General features: G+C 37.9%; 2 protein-coding genes across 2 annotated transcripts in view; both read right to left on the reverse strand.

The window, feature by feature from the left end:
* The window catches only part of LOC125315205, a 206,594-nt gene extending 187,109 nt beyond the window's left edge, over positions 1-19,485 (reverse strand). Inside the window, exons 1-4 of the mRNA XM_048279636.1 lie at positions 19,479-19,485; positions 16,019-18,894; positions 9,524-10,228; positions 8,538-9,236 (exon numbers count right to left, since the gene is read on the reverse strand). Coding sequence (XP_048135593.1) covers positions 8,538-9,236; positions 9,524-10,228; positions 16,019-18,894; positions 19,479-19,485 — 4,287 coding nt within the window. The remainder of the gene's footprint in view (positions 1-8,537; positions 9,237-9,523; positions 10,229-16,018; positions 18,895-19,478) is intronic.
* The window catches only part of LOC115733737 (probable disease resistance protein At4g27220), a 191,802-nt gene that overhangs the window by 49,783 nt on the left and 115,232 nt on the right, over positions 1-26,787 (reverse strand). The window lies entirely within an intron of this gene.

Genomic DNA, 26,787 nt, shown 5'->3' on the forward strand with positions numbered 1-26,787 from the left:
TTAGTCAGGCAGAGAGCATAATCACTTATAGGATAAGATTGACGGACACTCCGAATCTTGTCGCTGAAGCTTTGCTCCTTCATCAGTTCGGACAGTCTGTTAGTCGATCGAAAATGTATCAAGAAGAGTGTTAGAGGTACTGAGATTGAAATCCATAGAATTAGTTGACAAGGTGATAGGGGCCGGGCAGACTATGGCGTGAGGCCAAACTCCACCTCTAGTCTTAAGCTGAAAAGGTCAGGGACCATTCTTTTTATGGAACTTCCTCTTTCAATGTCAATGCTGGCTTTTGATATTCATCCTTGATTATTTCAGTAAGTGATCAATAGACTTTAATCTGAATTTACTTGCGTATTGGTCACTAAATACCTAATAGAAAATTGAAGCATGTGACGTCAGCAAATCTCGTTGAGTGGTCATCAAGAAGGATTTGACACACTCAATTCAAACTGTTTATGACTTAATCGCACTTTTTCAAATTTTAGACCTTGATTGTACGTTAAGCTAAATGTCAAGATTTTTTTTACGCAATTTCTCACAATAAAAAGAAAAGAAAAGAAAAGAAAACAATGGATATCGAATGTTAAGAGAGTCGAAGGAAAGGAAAAAGAAACCAAATGGGATGCTTCGATAAAGGATTTGCTTATTCGGCTCACTAATGGTCAATCAATTAGAAATCGGTTATCATTTTAAGAGTCATTTATGCCTAATTTTGTTTGTTTATTAGCTAATGTGAATTACCTTTCTACCATATACGGCAATACTTTATGGGAGGGCTATGTAACTTTCTTTTAGGTGAAGAGACTATTCTACCCATGAGCTTCAGTTCTCATCGGCAGCTCCGTCTTCTTTTTCAAAACTGTCAATCAATGAGAAAGAGGGAAATTGAAAATAGAATCACTTACCTGGATAAAAATCTTCCTCGTCTCAACCTCTGACTCCGCATCAGTAGCTTCCATTTGTCGGTGACTAGACAAGGTTAAAAAGATAAGAGAGTTTAGAACATATTGTGATTCACACGTCGGGATACGAATGGCATTAATTGGAGCTCACCAATTTTATGCTGATAACCTTTGTATGGTTGCATTGAGATCACCCTCTCATTCCCCCTGGCCCCATTGGTATTTATATTCATTCATGTTTCTTTCTAAAATTTAGCCAATGCTAATGCCCAAGTGGACGTTCTCATTGGACAAATTTTATTCACGTCACAAAATCGTTTCGACCTATTGCCCCATTGGTTGAACTTGGTGTTGAACGAATTTGACTAAAGAACTTGTAAAAGTAGGAGGATTTTTTTTTAAAGCAATTTCCATGCATTAGCCAGCATTTCAGGCACCTTGGGAGGCATTTCCATTTTGCTTTCATCTTAACCTTCGAAATAGACTTTTCATAAGCTCATTTTCCTCATAGCGTCCCAACCCTCGCTCTCTCGTTTTAATAAGAACGTAATTATGCTGTTGAAATGACAAAAAGATGCTATTCAAGATGCTATTCATTGGTTTCCCACGCAAGATTTGAGAAGGCATGATGATTGAGCTATAACTTTTGATTGAACTGTCGTGTCCTTGAATTTCATGGTGTCCTTGCATTTCATGGAAACACGTTGATTGAACATGAACGACGAACAGATAATGTCAACCCTGAATGTACAGTTTTGTAAATCAAGAACTTAAGAGGACTTCTTACGCAGCAAGGGATCAGATACCGAGCGAGCATATCCGCACAGAGCTCGCACTCAGCAATCATCCCGAGCCCCCACTTGTCTTTCAGCTGCCTACAGAGGTTCAAATCCATGTCTTAGACCACCGATCCATCTCTGTAGCGGCGTGTGCACGGAGGATCTGGAGCTAAAAAGTGACTGGATCCATAAAAGTGCCTGAAATCAGCTTGCCGTGGCTTCCTGTTGCCTGATGTGAACAGATTGGAAAATGATTCTGTTCCTACCCGATCAATGAACTGTTGGCAACGGCAGCGATCCCTCTCAAGGATAGGATTGACAATGAACATGTTCTCACGCCGCCTCTTCTCTCCTGTGCAAAAGGCAAATGGCATCATCCACGCTTCCTAGATTGCAGATTAGTTCAGTAGTTGAATTTCAGTCTTTCAAGTCCAAAAGGAGAAACCAAAAAATGTACAGCTCAATCTTCATGACGTGACTAACATGCAAGCATAAGATGTTCACTCCTGAAGCACCTGCAGCGTCTTTCATTCTCTTGTGATCCAGAATGGAAGCAGTTGTGGGAAGAACTATAGAGTTTTGAATAAGCCCAACTCTGACAACTCGTGGTTCTCTTAATTACTCCTTGTCTGCCGTAAAGCGAAATGCCTGAAAGAAAATCATAATAAATTGATCAATTCCACAAAACTGGTCAGAATGAATAAAAATCAAAGGATCCTGCCAAGAACTGCAGTAATGTTTTTCAATAAGAGCAAACAACTACCAAATAGCGACTGCCACAAAGAATATGTAAGAGCACTTCTTAGCTTCAACGATAGCAAGTTTAATCAACTAGAATGGTTCGACGACATCAAACTTTGGACGTTACTCTATCCGTTGGCTCGCCAACTCCACAGAATCCCAACATGGCACAAGACTATGCTAGTCAGACTTTCTCACACCTTCCATCTCATAGAAAAACTCAGAACCAAGAATCTATGCTAAAACAGAATTCAGAATAGCTCATTTCCAGGACTATGCTCTTCAAGACCTCCCAAGTGATAAGTTCTCAATATTGCCAAAGGACATCTGGACCAGATCTTTGCAATTCATTGCTTTTAAACAAATATTTCCCCAGTTAGGACCATATGTATGAATCTAAGTGACATAATATTAGTCGGTCCAGACTCTTTTATCTATCACAGGCATGAAAGATTACCGAGTTATAAATAGAAGCTCCCTATGCCCCTTTGCAGAGAGAACAAGGAGCACACACCGGAAGATCTTTGCTCATGTCCCTCAGAGAACTTCCAAACAATTGTTGGCCTGAACTTTCATTTGCAGGCCTGAGCAATGCTAGAGGAACTTGCTTCAGAGGCTATTGAGGTGACATTAGATTAAGGCAATCATAAATTGAGTGTTTGTTGGGTGGAGTTAAGCAACTTTGTCTGCCATGGTTGCCAAAACGAACATGAGGTATTGAAACTGATTGCCCTAGAGATAAGTACACCAAAAAGCTTTTTCAGTCCTTTCAGGATGTTCAGTCATCTCACCGATGACAAGCAAGTATTTCTTATGCACACGCTCAGATTCGCCATATGCTCCAAGCAGGAATGTGCTGAGAAAACAAGTTTCATACTATCAAGAAAACTATTTTACATGAGGAACCTATTTTATTTATAGTGAGTCTTTATCAAACTCCAACCAAATGGTATTGAAGCACATGAAACGGTGCAGACTAGTGTGACCAGGACTCTTAGCAACAACCTTTAAATCTCCACATCCAGTAAGCACCACAAAAACAGAAACAGTAGGATCACCTGTATGTCAAAGTTACATTCAGATGAGAGAGCTTTTGCAGAATCCACCAGAGGATCAACTTGAAGAGTCCTTACAAATTCAATCCAATATGTAAACGACTGACTTCCTGAAATCAATATCATAAAGATTTAACAACAAAGTAAGATTGTATCACAACGGAATGACATGCTTTGAGTTTTTGACATTTTAGGAACTAGGCACCGATTGCTCAGTCATTTCAGTTGTCTCAACAAATATTTTCATGGGCAGTTGATCCGTGTCAATTCAAAATTCATTCGGAATGGAAATTACTCGATCAACTCCAACTTTCTATACTAAGACTTTTAAGCTGTTTATCCTTACTTCTTGTAATTCTTTTTGTGTTCAGTTGTATGATTCCGGAGGCCACAACCATTCCAATTGTGAAAACTAACGGAATAATACCACTAGAATTCCTAAGATCCACCTTTCTGACGGAAGTCCAGCTCCTATTTAACTCGACTATGAAATGGTATGTCTACATATGCAGACCCGAAAGATGCAGAGCAGATACAAACATTCTCCTAGATTGACTAATGACATCAATATTCATCTAAACAGCAAAGCCTAAGTTTAATTGGAAAAACCGAGCAGAGAGACGAGACAAATCGAGCAAAACAGAATCGTACAATCTTACCACATCATTTGCGTATTTCATTCCAAGATTTTACTACAGCAATCCTTCTCCATGAAGCCTTTCCTTTCCTGATCAGCACCAATTCCAAATATGTAGATGTTAGCACCATCAAGCTTACAGAAAAGCACCAGTGCCAGAACATCTTCCCCAAAACGAAACTATGTCGTTTCTAATCCCATGGATTTCACGGAATCAACTTCATTTCCTTAGTACCTGACCAAAAAAAAAAAAAACTTCATATCCTTAGTAAGCTCAGGTCAAAATCTAATCGAAGAATAACACTCGAGAAATACACGCCAAGTCAATCGGATCAACAGCGATGAGGATTCAAATCGACCGGATACTGCTCCGCGAGCCAATATCGATCGAGCGACACTGAGGAGAGAGATGCAATTGAGAAGGGAAAACCTGAAAGACTTGGGGGTTGAGATCGTGGCGGAGGAGGCGATGGAGCGACTCGTATCCGCAAACAGAGCCGTCCCGAGCTACCGCGGCCTCCTCTGCAGATTGTCCGTTCTGCATCGTCTCCATGGGCGAGCTGGAGAGGCATGGGCGAGCTGGAGAGGCGTGCGTTGGTTGAATTTGAAGAGAGAGAGAGAGAGAGAGAGAGAGAGCGTGTGCTTTAAGAACATGAACATGAACATGAAGAAATTCAGAACTTATGATGCAAAAGCAAAGAGAAAAACCAAAGGATGAGAATGGCTGCATTAATTGGGCCTTACTTATTCCGTGCGCGTTTGGTTGTTTATGCCGATAACCTTTGTATCGCTGCATTGAGATCACCCCCCTGTAAGTCCCGTTCCCACCAGTGCGACTCGTATCTGAACAGTGACGCATACATTAGCTCTGGAGTGCTTAGCGTACCCTTAGAAAAGATGTTCATTTTGGGGCACTCTTCCACTTTAATCCTCCACAGGGATGGAAACCTCAAGACGCAACTTTTGGTGGAGGAGAAGCATTCTAGGCTTGGCAGATTTTTGAGTGTCAAATCTTTTAGCTTCCCAAAAAAAATCACTTTTCCTTCTCCATTTTCATCGTCCGCCACTACTTCTTTCATTCTTTCACATTCTATTATAGTCATCTCAGTGAGATGCACCAAACTTGCGATAGCTGAAGCTGTCCCTAGATGTATCAATCCGGAGGAATTCATCACCACTAGCTCCGTCAAATCTCGAAAGGATATCTCGGCTGGAAATAATGTTGTCAAACTAGGACATTCCCGAACCTCAAGTTTGTCAATACTCTGAAGAATTTTGGACACTAAACGGTCTTTCCTCCATACATGCTTTATGTTGTGTAGCTTGCTCAACTTGAGTTCTCTTAAATGTTCAAGCACCAAACATTTTCCCTCATCAACAAGCCCATCATCAGGGAATAATTCTTCAAAAGCACTACAAAAGAACTCAAGGCTTTGTAGGTTCCGAAATTTCTGTAAGAGGGATATGGGAGGAAAGACGGCATTTTCATCATGAAAACATGCCAATGTTAGTGCTTTTGACTTGCCAAAGATGTCCTCAGAAAATTTTCCATTTTGTATCATCTGAATAACCTTATCGTCCAATGAAAGTCTCTCTAAGGTGAAAATGCCCTGCGAAATTGCCGATACAATGAGAAAAGTAAATTCAACAAGATTCAGAAGTAAATCATGTGCCGTAAAAGGTAAACCTGTCACGGGGATTCACTCATAGTGTTACTAAAACATATGAGGTTCGTTACGTTGTCTAAAAACTATACGTAAGGGGGCTGCGAGTTTTTGTTAGTATGCGATGGACGTGGAACATAACGGGGTGAATTAAAGAATAAAGAAGAATACGGTGAATTAGGGTTCCAATGCTTTTATTTCTGAAATGAAGTTAGAGTATGTTTTTTAAAGATTGTACAAAATAAAAAAGAGAAGAAAAGTTCAATGGTGAGAAACGTGAGAACAATGGAGAGGACCATGTGCCAAGTTCTCATTGACCTTCCCAAGTACATTATATTTAATTAGATTAGTTAAGGAATATCTTATGTTCTAAAACAATCTGCAATTATTTTGTAATTTTAGATAATGGAATATCTCATAAGTGTCCCCAAACAAAAAGTATACTTATGATATTAGAAATATCTTGTATTATCAACAAACCGATAGCCAAGGGATACCACGTTAGTATCATGATACGATTAATGTACAGTGAACATAAGATTAGTAAGTACTTTAAAGAACAAAGTAGAAACCGAGGGAGAAGAGTTGTAGTCATACCTTCTCAAATGAAGAGTGTGTTTCTTGGTTTGAAATGTCTTGATGATCATCTCTCTGAGGCCACTTGTTCATGGTTGTCACCAAAGGAAACATGTTCAGTTTGTCACAATGTGTCACTCGCAATTCCTTCAAGAATGGCCAGTTCAAAGTAGGCAAATTAGGGCAGAAGCTTTTGAGTTGTGGCATATCATGGAATACTAGAGAGATTAATTGTGGGAAAAGTATTTGAGCAGTAGTGGAGTGTGGAGTGCCATCCCCACTCGCGACTATTTCCTTGATTGCGCAAAACTCCACTCGAAGTTTCTCAAATTGGTTTAGACTTGTAGCCACCCAACGCGGAAACAGATTTTCAAGGCTCTTACAATTCTCAATCTTCACTTCCCGTAAATGTTCAAAAGTGAGAGTATCTCGAGGACTATCCATCCATATTTTGCTTAAATTTTCCATGTGAGAGAGAAATATCGACCAAAGCTCGAGAAATTGTACCTGCCATATTTGGAAAAATGACACCATAAATTTGATGACATTGAATTATGAACTTACTTTCCTCCCACAAATCACAACATTCTAGAACTTGTTAGTGACACGATCAAGGAGGGGTTGCTTGATGCTTTCACTTTAATGGACAGATGACTAAGGCCGTGTGCGGTGCGACAAAATAAGCTACCTTACAGCCGGTACCACCCGTTAATACTCATGCACAAAAAAGATAGGAGAACATTTCACCGAATTACGATCCAAAGAACGAAATGACGATCTCAAATAACACATGAATACTTTCGCAATTTTCTTAAAAATTTCGTGTGACAAGAAATTTGAAGGCGGGTTTCTCACACCGACGAGGATCCCCGGGAAAATGCAACTAGTCTTCGTGAACAAATAAAAGATGTTACGCAAAAATAGATTCTAATACCCAAAAAAAAAAATGAAACGATTGTATGAGCTGCTATGAATTGTTCATTTAAGAGCCTTTATGGAATTTTCATTTTGTTGTGAATTACGTTATTGCAACTTGTCCCCGCCAAAAAATCGGGTGACTAGTTTCATGCTTCTTTATCTTTGATTTCGGTGATTGGGAAGATTTCGGTTCATCCAATTTGTGAATGGGTTTAAAATTACGAAGTTTTAGTTAGTCGTGACACCTATCCACAATTTAAGTTCAATCAATTTGTAATGGGTAACTAATTTCTTATCCTTGACTGATGACATTGTGTGGCGTGTTGAGGATTTCGGAGGCAAAAACAAATGAAAGGAAAAAAGCGGATGTCGCATTGCAACTTCCATTGGTGCTTCCATTTGACAAGATGTTTAATCTAAACATCAAAAGCATTGGATAAAGAAAGTGAAGACCGACCTGCGAAGTAAAAAGTGAAGGAGTGCGGTGGTCTATCTCCATCAAAGGTTGCCTAGTTAAACTTCTCATCTTGGGACAGTAGGCGATGCTCAGCTCTTTTAATTTGGGGCATTCCAGCCGAGGATTCTTCCCCGAGAGAAAACTAGTCATATTGGGCAAACATTCCAGCTTCATCCAATAAAGATTCGGGAATGTAATCTTCTCCACTGCGCTTCCTTGCCCTTCTTCCTCTGCGATCACTCCTTCCATTTGACCACACTCCTTTATTTCCATCCGCCATAGATTGGCAAGACACCGAGCCATCGATGGAGTGAAAGCATGTCTCAAGTTGCTGCATTTATAAAGGGTGAGACCAAATATCATATCAAAGCGCAGTGTCCCTTGGAGGTGGTTGTTCCATATTCGCCGCAACTTTGGTAGGTTGACCAAGTCTAGAAATGCTAAACTAGGTAGCACCTGAGTGCTTCGCACGCCCTCCAGCCCTTCAAGATTGAATACTTCTTCTAGCGACTCGCAATCGCGCACATGCAATCTTTTCACTTTGTTTAAAACAGGTATCAATCTGGATGGAATAGCGTTAGTAAATGATGGACATTTATCCACCACCAGTGATTCTAATTGCCAAGAGGGCTTGATGGGAATAAGTTCGCTGTGCCATTTTTCAATTAGCTCGGGGAACTTAGACAGCCACATCGACTTTACTCTAGCAACCGTAGCCTGTTTGAAAAAGCATCGTTAAATGTAAACTCTAGTTAGCAAAATGCAACAAGGACATCTAATTTCACAGAATTTGCTAACCGATGCATACCATTTCTTTAAACATATTTTGGATGGTGATGTCGAGGTTTTTCTCCCAAAACCACACTTCTGTTGAGACTTGTACTCTCTCCAACTTTGGCGCCTTTATTGGTCCCTCAGAAAAGAACTCCATGCTGGGACATCCACTCACAATGACATCTTCCAAGAGTGGGAACATTAAAGCGTATTTACTTGAGCTGAAACATCTCAAGCCCGTCAACCCATCAAGCTCCATATACTTCAATTGATTGAAAACCACCACAAGCCCCTCCTCACCTCCATCGTCACAAATGACTTCTGTCAACATTTTGCATTTACTTATCCTCAATTCCGTGAGTTCCACCAAATTTCCAGCTATTGTAGGTGTGAACATCTTTGATAACCCATCACAAAATGACACATCTAGAGTCTTGAGATGTTGAAAAAATCTGGAAAATGGTGGTATTACTTTTAGCTCGTGCCTTGGGCCTTCTTTGGCTTCCACAATGTCGCTCAGCTCTTCTATATCAGAATTGTGTACAACCAGCTCTTCCAAGTTGGTTAAACTCCGAACAAAACGACATGTGGATATTGCAGATTCCTTCGAGAAATGATGAAGCTCGAGAACTCTAACCTTGCCGAAGAATTCTCCGTCATGAGAATGCCCATGCCATATCTCAATCCCTCCATATAAATCTAATTTTAACTCTTGCAGATTTGAGAATGCGCCCTGAGAAATTAGTCAAATCAGAATCTAAAACCAGCTTAGTTAAAAGAGTGTTCGTGTATTGTGGTATAAGTCCTGCATTTTAAGATGTTGAGTCTCATGCAATTCGACGGAAGGAAATGCACCCCATGCAATAGACGTTATCACGGATCTTTTACATTTGACTTCTTGTACCCACGTTTGCACTCAAGTAAATCCCTACATTCCCGTTTGCACTCAATTGTAATCACAATCGCAATTTACCGGCGAAGCAGCAAGAAATTAATTAATTAAAAAATCTTGGGTCGTACCTTTTCTATCAAGAAGAGAGGTTGTTTATGAGGTGGCATCTCATTCTCAAGTTGCGAAGCAAGTATCTCCACTTTGCTACAGCCATCCACCTCCAAGGTCTTCAATGCCGGCCAACGTAAAGCATGTGTTCCTGTGTAGATGCATTTCAACTCTGGTAGATGGTTAAGCTCGAGGGAGGTTAACTTTGGGAACACATCCCTGGGAACTAGTCCTTCCTTCTCGATGAGTTCCACAATGCCACCACATCCATCGATGTTCAACACCTCAAGTTGCATTAGATCCCTAGCTACTGAGGCTGGAAATAGAGAGGTGAGGCTCTTGCATTTGGAAATGATAACATAATGGAGACACTGGAATTTGACTTGACTGTGAAGTTCCTTATCCCATACACGCTTTAGCTTTGATAATCCCTCTAAGTCCAATGTTTTTAACGGGAAACGAGCAATGGGATGTCCATCTAGAGGACTCAATGGCTGCAGTTTGAAAACAACTTCAAGCGAATCACATGATTCTACCTGCAAACTTTCCAAGCTCTTGAGCCGTCCAAGAATGTAAGAAGGAACAATGTTCGCAAGCTTGTTGCATCTACGAACATTAAGCAATTTTAGTTTGCAGAAAGACTCCGCAGCAACTTGATTGTCCCATATTATCTCAATACTATCCATCCCAAAGATGCGTAATGTCTCCAGGCTAGGAAACGTAATCTGCAGTATCGCTCACGAAATTAGTGATTATGTTAATTTGAAAAGTTCATGAATACATATGGAAGAAGCGGTGCTCCTAACAATCTTGGTCTATCCATTGTGGCCGCATCGTCATCTTGCAAAGGTCATACCAAAGCTTTTCTGTTTATGTTTTGACATATTATTAGTCTCTCCATATTTTTTAAGGACAGTTCAAAAGACAACATGAAATATTTGAAAACAAAAAGGACGATATTCCTCAAATTTGTTTGATTTGTCCATATTAGCAAATTTCCTTTTTCATTTTACTAGAAGTAGTTTCAATGTTTCATTTTGGACAAGTTTAACTTCAAAATTAGTGTATTATTCCTCATACTCTGTTAGTTAGCCCGTTAGGTTTCTATTAATTTACTCAAATTAAACATGTGCGATATAAATAATATTACAATTTATTAAGTAATAATCTTTAATTACGCCAAAATATACGTGAAATATGTCGGGGACATCATAACTTCCGGTTAAAGCCAATATCAATCAATTTTATTCAATATTATATCACTCTAAAAAAATTGAAAAAGTCAAAAAACAAAAAAATTGAAGAAGGGATTGCTTGGGTCAAAACGAACAAAACTTATTTATATCATTTTACACTTGAAAGAACTCAATATACTTAATTGATTGAATTTTCCTTTTAAGATTCATTGCTTTGTTACCGTGTTGGATGATCCAATTGTTAGATAAAAATTGTAGGCGCGTGCAAGCCATGCGCCAAAGATTATGTGCAGGGTCAGCAGTGTGGGCGCGTGCGAGCGGCTGTAGCGAATTTTTTTTTCCCCACATCGCATATGTTTTTGGTTCTGCCCTCCCTCACGCGAGAATATTCCCCTTTTGCAACTGGCTGACAATTTCGCGATATTTTTTTTAGCACGTAAATTTCCTGTTTTGCCTTAAATTAAATATGCGTATGAGGTCCGATCGGCGCGTTCTTGGTACCGACGTGTTCATATTGAAATGCTCTATGTTGTGGTACATTTTTGTACAAGTTTGAAGCATTTAAAGGTGTAAAAATACGTGTGAAAAATACACGTATAATTTGGGATATTATTGTATTTTTAAGCTATGTTTCCCTATGTTTTTTGAAAATACAGAATATTGATTTCTTGTAAATGACCACTCATGGTTCATAGATAGCATGTATGAGATGCTTGCAATAACAATGGTAGGAGATCCATTGCACGTGGGAAACCTCGGATATCAAGAGAGTAGCATGTTCCGTTTTGTCACTCGGTGCTGCCCATGAAAAGGAAAAAAAGAAGAAGAGGAATGCTAGCCAAAGAAATCGAGTTGGAAAAAGCTTACAACACAAAGCATGGATTGGACAACAATACCGACCTGGACTAAAGGTTTACTGGATTGTATAAGGTATACCGTTGACCGAGCGCAATGAGGGAAATAAGAGAAGTAAACAAAGCATGAAGTAAGTAGAGCTTGAAGTAAGCACTCTGTGAACGTCCCACGTCCCTTTATGGAAAGAAAGTCTCAACCAGAACCACATTTCTTTTGCGTGAGGATGTAGCTAAAAACATAAGAATTGAAAGGCTGGCAATTTACAATATGAATTAACTTGTTTGCAAATGATTATATGAGAAATTCATAAATGACACGATTTGATACGAACTTAATATACATAAATTTTATAGCAAAATTAACAAAAATAAAGTGTTCTCCAATGAACATTGCTATATCACAAAATCGTTTACTATATAGTTACCAGGAGTGAATTTAACCACATAATTTGAGAGTTGACAATTGAGCTCATTGAAGATTAATTATCCAACTTTTGTATGTATAGTGACTCTACTATATATTCTTCATTTCAATTCAAAATCACAATTTGAAGAGTAACTCTACTTTGGCTTATCCAGCTTTTATGGTGCTGTGATTATGTGGAACGCAATCAATTTTAACCAAAGTGGGCTTTGGCGATCATTCTTCGTCTCCAATATAACTATTTGTTAGTTTTACTTATTTAGCTGGCCGGCATAACAATTATCTATATGAATATATCATCTTTTACAATGTCTTAATACTTTGATGTGATTGATCCAACTCTTATTGATGTGAATTTAAACTTGCCAATTATTTGTAACGCTATGTGGCAACTTGAAATGCACAGCATGTAAACTCGTGAAGTGCTATGCACATAAAATTGATGCAATCATTGGATTTTTGTTATATATACGATTTTGACGTAGCGTTTGTTACGTACCTCTTGATTGAAGAGAGTAGTGTAGCATGATTTGAGATGATCCTCACTCCAAGCTTCACGTGAACCTGTCATCGATTTTTAATTAGATGAAAGGAATTAATGCCATCTTTTGCATTGCAGGGATGAATTAATCTAAGAAGATTTTTAATGATTAAACCAGAAAAAAAAAATCAATCTTACACTTTCTGCGAGAGAAGCACGTCAAACTTTCCAAACCTCCAACGCATAAATTGGTTAACATCGAGAATACTAGAGTTTCTGATGTTTCTATTCTCGACCCTTCATCCTCTATAATGATTGCCTCCATCTTCTTGCAATATAGTACGTTTAGTTCTCTCAATTGTGGGAGAGATTGAACCATAGATGGGAAAAACAGAAACCCGAGGTTGTTACAGTCAGACACCTCTAATTGCTTTAATTCATGGAATCTCACAATTCCACAAGGATTCTTGTTCCATATGCACCTTAAGCTTGGTAATCCTCTTATGTAGATGTAGTGTAGCTCAGAAAGAGTCTCAATATTTGCACCGTGACCTAGTCCGTCGAGGTCAAAAATTTCTTGCATCGCAACGCACTCTTGTACCGTTAAAGTGTGTAGCTTGCGTAGTTTTACTAGTGAGCTGGAGTTGATGACCTTTGAGAGAGATTTGCATGAAGAGACCTTAAGAGATTGGAGACTGCTCAGCCCCAATGGAGATTCATCGGTCCATATATCTTCCAGATTGGGAAGTCCAACCATTGTCAAGGACTCCAAGGATGGGATTGAAACCTGACGGATAGACCCATCAGCATACGTGCTATAGCAGGTTATTACAAATGGTTGCGGAAGAAAATTTACACACTTTAGGATAATTTTTGCATTTACAAAAATCTATGATAACAAAGGCTAGTTTACAATCAGAATAGGTACTTCACGACCACAAAAACAACTAATGAACTTCATTTTTTTTTATTTGCAATATATTCGTGGACGGTTTAGATTTTGTTTGCAATTTATTAACAATAAGGGAAACTACAGTCGTCAAGAAATAGCTTTCATTCAGTTTGCTAATGACTACGAAGATTAGTGATCCTTAGAGCAAAAGGAAGTACATTCAAGATAAATTCCTTCCCATAAGGTAAACTACTCCCTCTTAGGTTATGTTACTACTTTGATGTTACATTGCTCATTTTGTCGGATGATTGCCAGAAAGTACTACACTATCTCACAATGCACATTACTACCATGAAAAAATTATATAGAAACTGTAGAATCACCGTGGTTATGAAAGACATAGGCAACTTACAAACAAAGGACAACATCTCATGGAGTGATCAACAAGGCAAGTTTCAATCACGAGAAGTAAATTATTATGCTATAATTCCTTAATTACAGAAAGGTATGTCTAATTTACTACCTACCTAAGGAAACTTAGCAATCTTGAAAAGTAATCTAGTACTTCATAAGGGAAATTACTCTCATAAAAGTTTAGTTACTACAAGTAACTTCCTTTTGACGCCTTCACCATCCACCTAAGCCCGCTTGGGCTTTGCCGGACCCAATCAATTTATGCGTGAAATATTGTAATTTATATAATAAGAATAAACCTACGACAGGGCTAATTTCCTTTCATACTTGATAAATTTATAATGGCAACTTAAATTTCTCTCCATGTAAGCGCATGTTTAATAATTTGCGAAACTAATATATTGCACGAGCCTTGAACTCCACCATCAACTTCAATGATAATTGTCACTGTTTATCCTTAGTTTACTTACTTCTATCACTAACAATAACCAATTTAACAGCTTACCTACTACACTAAAAAATTGTTAAACAATTAACTACAATTTCCACCTATTTGTCACATGTGATTTTTTACAATGAGTTGAAAATTTCCAATATAAATAAAGAAAAATGAGGAAAAAAAGACAATGATCTTGAAAGAGATTAAGACAAAAATTAATAATAAGATGGTTGACTTCGTGAAAAGGGCTTTGAAATATATCCCAAGCATATGAAACGATCAAAGAAAAGGCTAATTTTTTTTAATTTCATAGTGCATATGGCCTCCCTAGTCAGCTATTTAATTTCAATACGCCCTAATTTATATAACCACATTTTCGAAGCAAGTGTTTACCGATTTAAATCTTCATGGGGGATCTCGTGAACTTTTTCCTAAAAGTCACTCAAGAATGCCTTCGACTACGAGATATTCGCACAAGTTGAAGATGTATGTTTTTTTTTTTTATTTCAATTAGAAGTTGAAGATTTATGTTTGTTATGCCCGAAGTGCTTACATATATCTATATCTGTTATATGCTTTGCAAGTGTGAACATGCATGTAATTGTGTGCGTTTATACTTGTAGGGCTTATGCAATGACTAAGTGCTTATTGAAACACACGATAGGGAAAATATGTGCATCAATTAGATTAGCATCGTTGCTACTATTTGAAAACCCAATCCCCTTGCCCATTCTTCGTATTGATTTTTACCTAAGCCATCTAGATATCATTTTTTTTTTACTTGCCTCATGTAAGCTGCAAATAACTCTAGTCCTATCACAATCTAAATTTACATGGATTTCATTCTATTTGGTGGAGTTCTACGCAATGAAGAGTAACAGAAGATTGCTTTACCCAATTACAGAGAAGGCATGATTAGGATAATGTAATTAGGCAGAAAATGAACTGAAAAAGAAGAAGAAGAAAGAATAATGACAATAATCCATGTCAGATCTAATTAGCAAATGAACAAAAGATCATTTATGCGTGAAATCTTGTAATTTATATAATAAGAATAAACCTACGACAGAGCTAATTTCCTTTCACACTCGATAAATCTATAATGGCAACTTAAATTTCTCTCCATGCAAGCTCTTGTTTAATAACTTGCGAACTAATAAATTGCACGAGTCTTGAACTTCACCATCAACTTCAATGACAATTGTCACTGTTTATCCTCAGTTTACTTACTTCCCTTACTAACAATAACCAATATAAATAAAGAAAAATGAGGAAAAAAACGCAATGAAGATTTATGTCCGTTATGCCGAAAGTGCTTACATATATCTATATCCGTTATATGCTTTGCATGTATGAACATCCATGTAATTGTGTACATTTATACTTGTAGGACTTATGCAATGACTAAGTGCTTATTGAAACACACGATAGGAAAAAGACGTGCATCAATTAGATTAGCATCGTTGCTACTATTTGAAAACCCAATCCCCTTGCAATTCTTCGCATTGATTTTTACCTAAGTCATCTAAATATCAGATTTTTTTTTTTTTACTTGCCGCATGTAAGCTGAAAATTACTCAAGTCCTATCACAATCTAAATTTACATGGATTTCATTCTATTAGCTGGACTTCTACGCAATGAAGAGTAACAGAAGATTGCTTCATGCAACTACAGAGAAGGCATGGTCGGGATAAGGTAACTAGGCAGAAAACGAACCGAAAAAAAAAAAGAGTAAGGATAATAATCTATGTCACACCTAATTAGCAAATGAACAAAAGATCAACACATACCAGATTGTTTTGATAGAAAGTTACCTGTTGCCCGTTGAAGAATGCAATTTGAGGGCCAACTTGGTCATTTGATGTACTACTTGAAGGAGCCGTCCCGTCGGTGACAAAATTTTTTATATTTGGCAAGTCACGCAATTCCAATACCCGCAAATTTGGCAACTCAACTTTTCCACTATCATCAATTTCTACAATCTCCCGCATTAAGTGGCACTTGACAACTCGCATCTCTTCAAGCTGTGGAAGTTCTCTTAACAATGAAAGAGGAAACAAAACTTCCATCTTGTTGCGGTTTTCAACTCGTACTACCTTTAATGCACTGAAGGAATTGGAGGAGATATGGTTGTTGCATATCTTCTCCAAGTTGATGAGGTTATCGAGAAGTAACGACTCCAACATCTTAAACTCCGTATGTGATGGAGATTGGAGGACGTAATGGACGGAGGGACTATTCTTGACTTGTAGGTGCTTTAATTTCGAAAAACCTTTTTGGGATAACACGCAAATAGTCTGCTCAATTCCGTTTAATCCATCTAAGAAGAGATCGTCAGGTTTGCCTAATAAAGTTTGTATGCATCCTTTCTGAAGAATATCGCTTATTGGATCCAACTTAAGCTCCAATATGCTCGATCCATTGCGAATTCGCTGGCGTGGCACATCACCTATCCGGATTTGGTACTTAGTTAGTTTCTCGAAGTTTAGATCCTCCGGGAGCACACTCGGATCAAGAATGGACACATGCAAAGTATAGAGATTCTTCAATTTGTTCAACTCAATGAGCCTGGCATTAGTTGGCGGAGTTTGCTCCACGGCATTCCAACGATCAAAGCTATTCTCCATATACAACTCCTCCAATTTCGTCAAGCTTTCGAGCACACCCGGTTCAATTATCTCAAGTTGTGAGCAATTGTCTAAGTCTAGCAACTTCAGCTGTACCAATTGTCCGATTTCTTTTGGCAATCGTTGAATATTGGAGTTGACAAAGCTGAGAATATGCAGCCCCTTTAGCTCGCCAATCATGGCTACATCATCTAACAAGCACCCATCTAGACAGAGAGTGTGTAAGTTCTCCAAGGACTGAAACGGGGAAGGTGAACGACTGAGACGCACCAAAGAAAGATGCAAGACCATGAGTTTTCTCATGGAGTTGAAATAAGAATCCGGGACCTTAAGAGTTTTATTGTGTGTGAACAACAAAAAGATCTGCATTTCAGGGCAAGCTAACTCTTCAGGAAGCTCCTTCATGTCGACGTAGGGAAAGCATATTGCCCTACAACTTTTGAGCTTGTCCTCTGACCATTCTGCTAACAACTTATCTTTCTCTTTCAAAACAACAAGAGGATGATCTCTTGAAGCGACCGAGGCAACAAACTCACGAACCAAGTCGTGAATCTTGAAACCATAAGCGTTTTCATCCTCTAACAGAAGGGAGGAGTCTTGAAGAGCACGAATCCCTGATCTCAAACTCTCTCTAGCTTCTTCCATGTTGTCATCTTCTCGAAAGAGCCCCCAACCCACGGCGTACCTCACCAAGTTTTCGAAAGAGGGCTTAGAGGTGCCATAAGCAACACAGAGCGCTAACAATGACTTCTCCGAGTCTTTTAAGTTGTTATAACTCAATTGCAACCTCTCATTTATCACCCCACCGATTCCTTCGTTTTTAGACAACTTAATTTGCTTCAAAGCAATCTTACAGTCAGAAAACTCAGCACGTTTAAAAACTTTCGCCATATGGACAATAAGGAAAGGCAAACCTGCACATTTGTGGAGGGCTTCATCCACCAAGGATTTGAACCCGTCATCATGAACTTTGTCTCCCACCAGCCTCTCAAACAAACTTTTTGCTTCTTCGTCCTTCAGCTCACCAAGGAGGAAGTCCTTGTCGCAGCCCATTTCAGTTCGCAAAACATCACGATCTCTTGACGTCAACAACAACTTGCACCCTATGACCTCGTTGTCATGTCCGCAGGGAATGCCGACTGATTTCAAGTCCAACCCCTCCCACAGGTTATCCAGTATTATGAGCACCTTGTTGTTCTTCTTCTCCTCGGCTTTCAACCTGTCGCACAGAAAGTTCGCTCGCACGCTGACAATATCTTCGTTCTTTATGTCACTAAGGCCCAACGCATGCGCGATCTCTCCTTGAATGGTCTTGATGTCTGGATTTTCCGACACGTCGGCCTTAGTGACCCAATCAAACGACTTCTCTGCCCTTAGTCTCCTTTCGGCATCCACCAAAAGGGTGGACTTGCCAACCCCACCCATCCCGTAAACCCCGACCACTCTGTTGCTGTTATCAGCAAGAGCTTTCATGATGTCCCTTATGATCTGAGCTCTGGATTCGAAGACACCATCGTCCTTAATCGCAGTAGAGGCTGAAGAAGCAGAGGCCGTCGCAGCGGTCGACTGCATGACTTCTTTGCCCTCTCTCCTGCCCAGAGTCGGAGCAGTGACATTCCCCCGAGCAGGAAGGCTGGAGGAGATGTCATTCGGTTCCTTGAATTCACTGCATTTTTCAGTTAGTTGCCGGAGGGTCTCCATCTTTTCCTTGGCCTTCCTGCTGAACTGATAGCGACAAACGGGGTCGGGAAGAGTCCCGCGGCAGCAACTCTTGCTCGCCCCTTCAAATTTGCCCGACAGGTCTTTCGCCTCTACCAAGGCCTTCTCAGCACTTGCCTGCCACTCCGTGAAGCCCCTGTAGAAAACCCGAAGATTGTTACTGGCCACGTCCGCAAGACAGGTGACCCTCTGAGACTCGTCTGCCAGCTTCTGGACTTCCTCCTGAAGACCGTTGGCGTAGCTCTTGGAGGACAAGACGTATCCGAATTGACGCTTGACGGGAACAACTAGGCACTTCAAGAAATCCCACGCAATAGAAAAACACCAATCCATCGACAATTTTGCTTGATTTTTTTTTTCGAGAAAGAAAGAGCGATAAAACGGGGAGACCGAGAGAGAGATAGAATGAAGAGAAAGAGAAGCAGGTAGTGAAGAAGAAGAAGAAGAAGGATGGCTTGGCTGAGGAGAAGAAAGAGCGAAACAGACCAAGAATGATTGAGAGGCGAAGAAGGGAATAAGATTTTGAGTGCAGAAAAGGACGACGAATCAATGGGTGAGCTTCAGTTCTGGAGATCCAACGATTTAAAATAAAAGAAAGACCGCAGTGGGTCCCATCTGTCAAGCCACCAACGTGTGCAAACCATATGTTAAACGTTGACGGGAGTGCGACAATTTTCAAATCACAGCTTGAGGGCCAAACCATTTTAGGAACATTCATTCATGTATCTCGGAAATTCGACGTGACATGTCACTTCTTTCAAAATTTTATGGCACTCAAATGATCTTTGAAAAAGTTACATATCATTTAAGTGATCAAAAAAAAGTTATAATTCTCAAGTGAGTACTATATATAAATCATGGCACTTAGTGATCTAAAAAAGGTTATGATATCTAAATGATCGCCGTACGAAAATTATAATGTTTTTACCTTCCATTTGATTATTTCTCACCAATGTCTAAGTCTCCTTCCTTTCCTCCATTGTTAATTGGTCATGTACTAATATCTAATTAATGTTGACAGTTAGGTAACAATATGTCTTGACTTTTCATGTATCATATTCTGAACTTTTAGAGGTTTATTAAAAGAAAGCACCTCAAATCAATCCTTCAAGTGAAAAAAAAAAAAACTCAGTTCAGAAGGAAATATTGAAGTTGTTTAATTATTTTGCCAACCGTAAGTGTTAGATTAGAATATGTGAAATTACTCCTTAATCTGTATATCCATTATGACTATTCGAAAAGGTTACGCCTAATTTTTAAAAATAATGTTTTGACTAATTACAGTCATCGGGGACGTTCACTTTGTAATTAAGTTGATAAGGACCTTTTGCATGGTAACTACCTAATATATGGAGAATAAGTGCACATGCTAGGAAAAAAAATTACCATATAAAGTTAGCATTCTCCTAAAGTACGCAATTGTTTTCGCTACAATCTAGGCCATAGGTGTGGAGGTTAAGCCAATGAAATATCCTGCAAAATCAGTTAAGCTTAGGCCCCCGCGTAGGTTACTCTAACTTAAATAGCATGCACACAATTTGTGGGATTCAAACGAACAATTCCCCAGTGCCGAGCTGAAACTTTCGCTATGCCTCAACCAACTGCACCAATCTTGGAGTTAAGTAAGCATGACATTTTTTTAGTAACGAGCAATTTTACTTTACATTCCGCAATACTTCTTAAGAAAATGATTATGTCAACGTAAAAATTACCGTACTACGGATATTCAATAATTGTACGAAAGAGATGCTCGGTAAGTATAATGTTAAAGTAGTAGTAGCATATGATGGGTATCCATCATATTGGCCTCGGATATAGTTGAATGTTAGCTGGCCAAATTTCTATGCGCCTATTAGTCTCACATGACAAACATGCCCATCAAAATTGTTATGTTTTTTTTGGTCCAAACAAAATTGTTAGGTTGGAAATGTCAATTTACCCCCAATTGGGTAGATGCATTATCACCGTTCGAAAGTATTTTGACTAAGTCAAAACAATAAAAGTCATGAGGCACATATTTCTTTGTAATTAGCTTGATAACTATAACCTAGTTTGTAGTGCATAAAATTCAATTTTCTCGTCACATCGAGGAAAACCAAAAACCCCTTTGTGGTTGGTCAGTACATCCTCAGGTACTTTTTTTATATTTTAAGAGGGGCTTCCATCATCAACTAATCTAACCATAAAATTAGATGTTTGCCGTTGAAAAACAATCCGTACCAATCAATTTCTAATACGTTGATAAGATTGCGTATTACTCTAAATGTGTGCTACTTGTAATTGGTAAATGTATCTATTATAGGGGTAAATAACTTTCATATATGGTAAAACTTTCATATGTTGTAAAGACATTCGTTAATGGCAAAAAAATGTTATTTTTAGTGCTATTTCTGTTTTATCATAGCAATATCAACAAAAACCAATCAATTCAACCAAATAAAGATTAACCAAAAGAAAAGCAAAAAAAGATAATAAAATATATTAATTTGGGTTGTTTTTATTTCATGAAAAATTAATGATTTGATAAATATTTTCCTAAAGATGAACACTTTAGGAGAAGAAGAGGAGGAGGAAGAGTGGTTGTGCCCCAGATTATGGAGAAGAAGAGCGAGAAAGCGGAGAGAGAGAGAGAGAGAGAATGGTGACCCGGTCCCCCAGATTATGGAGAAGAAGAGGAGGAAGAGTGGTTGTGCCCAGGAAACGATGAGAAATCAACGGCTAAGATTTAGTATCAGCGATCCAACGATCTAGAACCTTGAGAACGACTCAAATGCCACGCCGAGGTAGAAAGAGGAAGTTGAATGGTAGCAGACTACTCCACATCGTCACTGGGCCTAAATAAAATTTAAAGAAATATGGCTGTCACTGTTAGTCGGTAGATGATTATAGTTTGACTATTAGGTGAAGATAAGTCTTTGATTTTTCTTGTATTTGTCTTCAAAGGCTGCAATGAAGTCACTTCATTCAAGTGTACGCCAGCTGGGGGCAAGTGCAATAGTCATGACTTTGATGTGATGTGACCTTACTCCAAACCCCACATGTCCCCATATCTTTATCTGCCCCGTACTATGGTTTAAATTAGCAATAATTATTCACTCTTACGAGCTCTGCCTGAGGTCTCTTCTTCGAAATTTGGATGTTGACAACTGCCCTTTTTTGTGTGATAAAAAATAGCCTCATTCTCTTAAAAAAAAACTCTCAATTTTAGATTAAGTCCTAAAATCGTTCCGAACTTTTTTTTTTAATTTCAGAAAAAAATCCTTAATTTTAAATTCAGTCTCAAATTTATTTTAAATCTTTTTTATCTTAAAAAATACCTTAAACTTTAGTATCAATTCCGACTTTATCCCCAACTTTTTTATCTAAGAAAAAATCACCGATTTTTATTCTAGTCTCAATCTTGCCTCATTAGCCCTTTGTCCTAAAATCGCCATTAGTATGTAATTTTCTTATTATAGAATGGCTTAATTTTGGAGGACTTCTTTACTGGGGTAGAATTATTTTCCACATGAAAATGTCTTGTTTGTCCGTACTTATCGTCCTATTACTTTGCCAATGCAAGTTTTTTTGTCGATGTAAAAATGTCATGTCAAGTTGGGACAGGATCCCAAGATATACATTGGAAACTTGTGATTTTTTAGACAAAATAAAATTCAACATAAATTTGAGGCTGCACTTAAAGTTTAGGTTTTTTTTTCTTCCAGAAAAAAATGAAGTTCGAGGCAATGGAAAGTGAAGATGGACGTACGCGTAGTGATACAAAGTATAACATGGCCCTTGGTGTCAGATGCCAGTTGTATCAGCGGTGACTTCAAGTGTTTTTCACTCTTCCTCTGCAGTGCATAGTAATGGTGGTACAGAATCATAACTTTTCTCTAAACCCCAAGCCTTCACTGTAAGGGTCTAACTCCTGATTTCTTGGGAAAAAGGGGCTCCAATAACGTGTGCTATTTTTAATAAAGGGTGATAGAAAGACATATATGACGAGTCTTTATACCTAAACATTATTTTTTTTCTTTTCCCAGTGAGTCAAATTTTGTTTATTAAAATATCGATTTTCAGATTTTTTGGTGATAGAAACACAACTTTTTTTTTTTAATTGATGGCTAGTATCAGACATCCAACAATTTAGAGCCTTAGCAAAGAGCCAAACCACGATAAAGAAAAAAGGAGATTGGTGCAGACTATGGAACTTAGTTTAAGGCTTAATTATACACTAGTCAATTTCTCGAGTATAGGAATGGATGATTTTTGGTATTATTGTCCCTTTAATGGACCGTCACCATCATCAATATCTATGTCTCCGTCCTTTCTCCCATTACTAATAGATAGGCATTGATGAGATATATATCCTTTCATCCTTTCCCACCGCTAATGTACTAATCCTAATCCATCCTTTCTTCTACGGTTAATAGAAAAATATTGATTAGGTACCAATTCTAGACCCGCTCATTGTGCAGGTCAATGAGATCATATTAAAAATATAGAAGCAACGTCATAATTAAGAAATTTGTTAGATTATAATGTCAATTGTAACTGTTACATTAGGTGTAACTTCAATTAGAATTGATAGATCATAATTTTATCAAAGATTGCTACTCCGTACTTGATAAAGTTAATAAAGAAATCGATTGTGAACCATGACATTGCTTCGTGGTCCCTCATTCTAATTCTAGTTATCACAAATGCTTGGGTCCGTTTGGAGTCTTTACTTCTAACATTCATGTTCCAAATGTTGCAGTTTTTTATGCTTTCAAAACCATACAATTATTCACAAGTAGATTTATATGTTTTTTTTTTTTTGGTAAAGGTAGATTTATATGTTTTTTCATAATCTATAAAACCTAATTATTGTATTTTTCAAGTTTTTTCGGGGAAAGCAAAACGCAGAAAAATGTACCTAAAAAGTCTAAACATATAGAACAAGTTAACTGTAGAAGTCCGAGAAAAATGATGATGGAATCTTTTCAGAATCAATCTTGCATATTCCGAGTTCATGACAATCATTCTAAACAACATTGTCAATATGAATATGAATATAAATCTTAAAGGAAAAAAAAAATGAATCTCGTGGAAATGGATGATTTTTTGCAGTATTACTCCTTTGCTTGACCAATCACCATCGACAATGTCTGGTCTCCATCCATTTCTTCATCGCTGATGGAGAAACATTAATTGTCTTCTAGTAGTTTCATCCTTTCTCCTCCGCTGAAGGATAAACATTGCTTAGATACCAGTCCAAAACCCACTTATTGTGTGGATGAATGAAATCATGTTAACACAGTAAAAGTAGCATTATAATTAAGCTACTTGAACAGGGAAAAAATAAAGTTTAATTTTCACAATGATATCAAGATGGAAATAGCTTTAAAATGTAACATAGTCATGTTATTTATTTATATCGAATAGCTTACTGACATATTAGATGCACACCACGAGGAAGAAAGATGAGATCAGTACGGACTACGGAGCTTGGTTGCCTAATCTTAGTTTAGGTAAACACCAATTGATTCATTATAAAGAAATGGATGATTTTCTATATTATTGCTCCTTTATTGAACTAGTCACCATCACCTTTGTCCACGTCTTCATCCTTTCCTCCACCTCTAGTGGATAGACATTGATAAAGTATTCATCCTTTTCCCATCACAAATGGTCCTTTCATCCTTTTCCACTACTAATGTAATAGTCCCAGTCCATCCTTTTCATGGTTTCTTCCACCATCAATACAGGCATTGAGGTACTAGTCCTACTTGCACAGGTCAACAAAACCATATTTGAAATATGGAAGTAACATTACAATTAAGCTAATATATTATATTAGAATGTCAATTGTGATTGTCACATTAGACAAAATTTCAATTGGAATTGTTAGAGCATAACTTCTAATGAAATGAAACTTTTTCCGCTCTTTATTAACATTTTAAACTAGTTTGCTTTCTTAAATACTGATACTCTGTACACGACAAAATTAATATGAGAAATGATAACAAGCCACAACTAACATTGCTTCATGGCCCCTCATTTTGATTCTAGTTATCGCAAATGCTTTAGTTGGTTTGGGTCTTTTACTCATTTTCTCAATCTCAGCCGTGATTTTTATATCAGAATGTCAAATTACTCCAAAATTCCTATATTTTTGTCATTTTAAAAATGTTATGACTAATTTCTAATAAGGAAATGGTATGACTCATTAATGTTATGAGGGATGTTCTCTTTCTAATTAAGTTGACGAGGATCTTTGGCATAATAACTAACTAGTTTATCAAGAACAAGTGCATATGAACAAATTACCATTTAAAGTTATCATTATGTTAAAGTAAGCGCATTTCTTCTGCATTCTGTATCATTTCTCAAGAAAATGATAACGTCGGCATAAAATCATAAAATCAACAAAATAAAATAAAATAAAATAAAAGCATCAGTCAATCCCTTGGTATAGAAATGGATAATTCAATAATTGCATAATAGAGATGCTAACCTAACCTTAGTTAATGCATTAACCGAACACCAGTCAATCCCTTGGTATAGAAATGGATAATTGTCGCATTTTTGTTCATTTACTGACCAATTACCATCACCACTGTCCATGTCTCCTACTCTTTCCTGCACCCTTGACGGACAAATGTTGATGAGTTGTCTGTCCTTTCATCCTTCCCCACCGAAAACTGTCCTTTCATCCTTATGTACTATTCCCAATCCATCCTTTCCATTCTTTCCCGCATGTTAATGGACAAACATTGATTATGTACTAGTCCTAAACCTGCCCATTTCGCGGTCAATGAAATCATATCAACAATACAGAAGTAACATTAGAATTAAGATATAGGGAAAAAAATGAAGTTTAATGTTGCTATTTCATGTACTGAACGCCAATTTTTTTCATAATTTTCTATCTATTGATGTAATAGATTTGGGTTAACTTTGATGCATATATCCAATCAACATTTTGGCCGTTAATTGAAAATAAGTATTATCTTTCAAATTTTCATAGATCCGTTGACAAAAAGCCCCTCAAATCATTCTTTTTAAGTGAAGAACTCGGTTTGAATTTGTTTACATTTTTTTGCCAACTATAATTCTTAGATTAGAATGTCAAATTACTCCTAATTCCATGTGTCTATGTAAACATTTTGACTAATTAAAAAGGTTGTCATAAAATTCTAAAGAAAAGATTTTATGACTAATTAAAGTCACGAGGTACTTTCTCTATGTAATTAAGTTGATAAGGAATAATGCAGCTAAAGAGGAGCGAGAAAATGGAGAGACAGAGAGAGAGAGAATGATGACACAGATACTGGGGAAGAAAGAAGAGGAGGAGGAGGAAGAATGGTTGTGCCCGGGAAAGGCCGGGGGATCAATGGCGAAGATTTAGTACCAGCAATCCAAGAACGACCCAAACGCCACGCCGAGGAAGAAAGAGGAGAGATGGGCATGGAATGTAATGCTGAGGGAGGAGATAGACTAAAGAAGTTGAACGGTAGCAGACTACTCCACGTCGTCACTGGGCCAAAATAAAATTTAAAGAAAGGTGGATGTCACTATCAGTCGCTCCATGATTATAGCTCGACCATTAGTTGAAAATAAGTCTTTGTTTTTTTAGTGTATTTTCTTCAAAGACTGCAATGAAGGGCGAGTGCAATGGTCAGGACTTTGATGTGATGTGACTTTAGTCTAGACCCCACATGTCCCCATATCTATATCTGTATCTGCCCTGTGCTATGGTTTAAATTAGCAATATCTATTCACTCTTTCGAGCCCTGCACGACGTCTCTTCTTCGAAATTTAGATGTCGCGATTTTCTTTGACAATTGCCCTTTTTTGTGTGATAAAAATTTAGATGTGGAAATGTCATAGCGTAGAAACACGATGCTCACAGTAGGTATGCTATCCCTCACTATATGGCTACCTCAAATCATAACTAGGGACTGTTTCAAGCATCATGAAACTATGCTATAAAACTCGTAAGGCTTTAGAATTTTTATTCCACAGAATCCATCGAGTGGCAGGTGGAGAGCATACTTATAACCAGAACATCATTTCAAGCTCAAAATACCATTCTAACGAAATGACAACACCATTTCAGGAAGAAGAAGAGAAAGATTTTAGAAAGCCATGGGAGTATTGAAACACACTTTTTATTTCGGGGAGGGCTCATCTGCCCCAAACCATTACAACACATTGGCCATTATAGGCAAAGAGCAAGGGAGTTCTCAGAACTCGTGAATTAGACAATA

This window comes from Rhodamnia argentea, chromosome 5, assembly GCF_020921035.1.
Source record: "Rhodamnia argentea isolate NSW1041297 chromosome 5, ASM2092103v1, whole genome shotgun sequence".
In the NCBI taxonomy this organism is placed as follows: domain Eukaryota; kingdom Viridiplantae; phylum Streptophyta; class Magnoliopsida; order Myrtales; family Myrtaceae; genus Rhodamnia; species Rhodamnia argentea.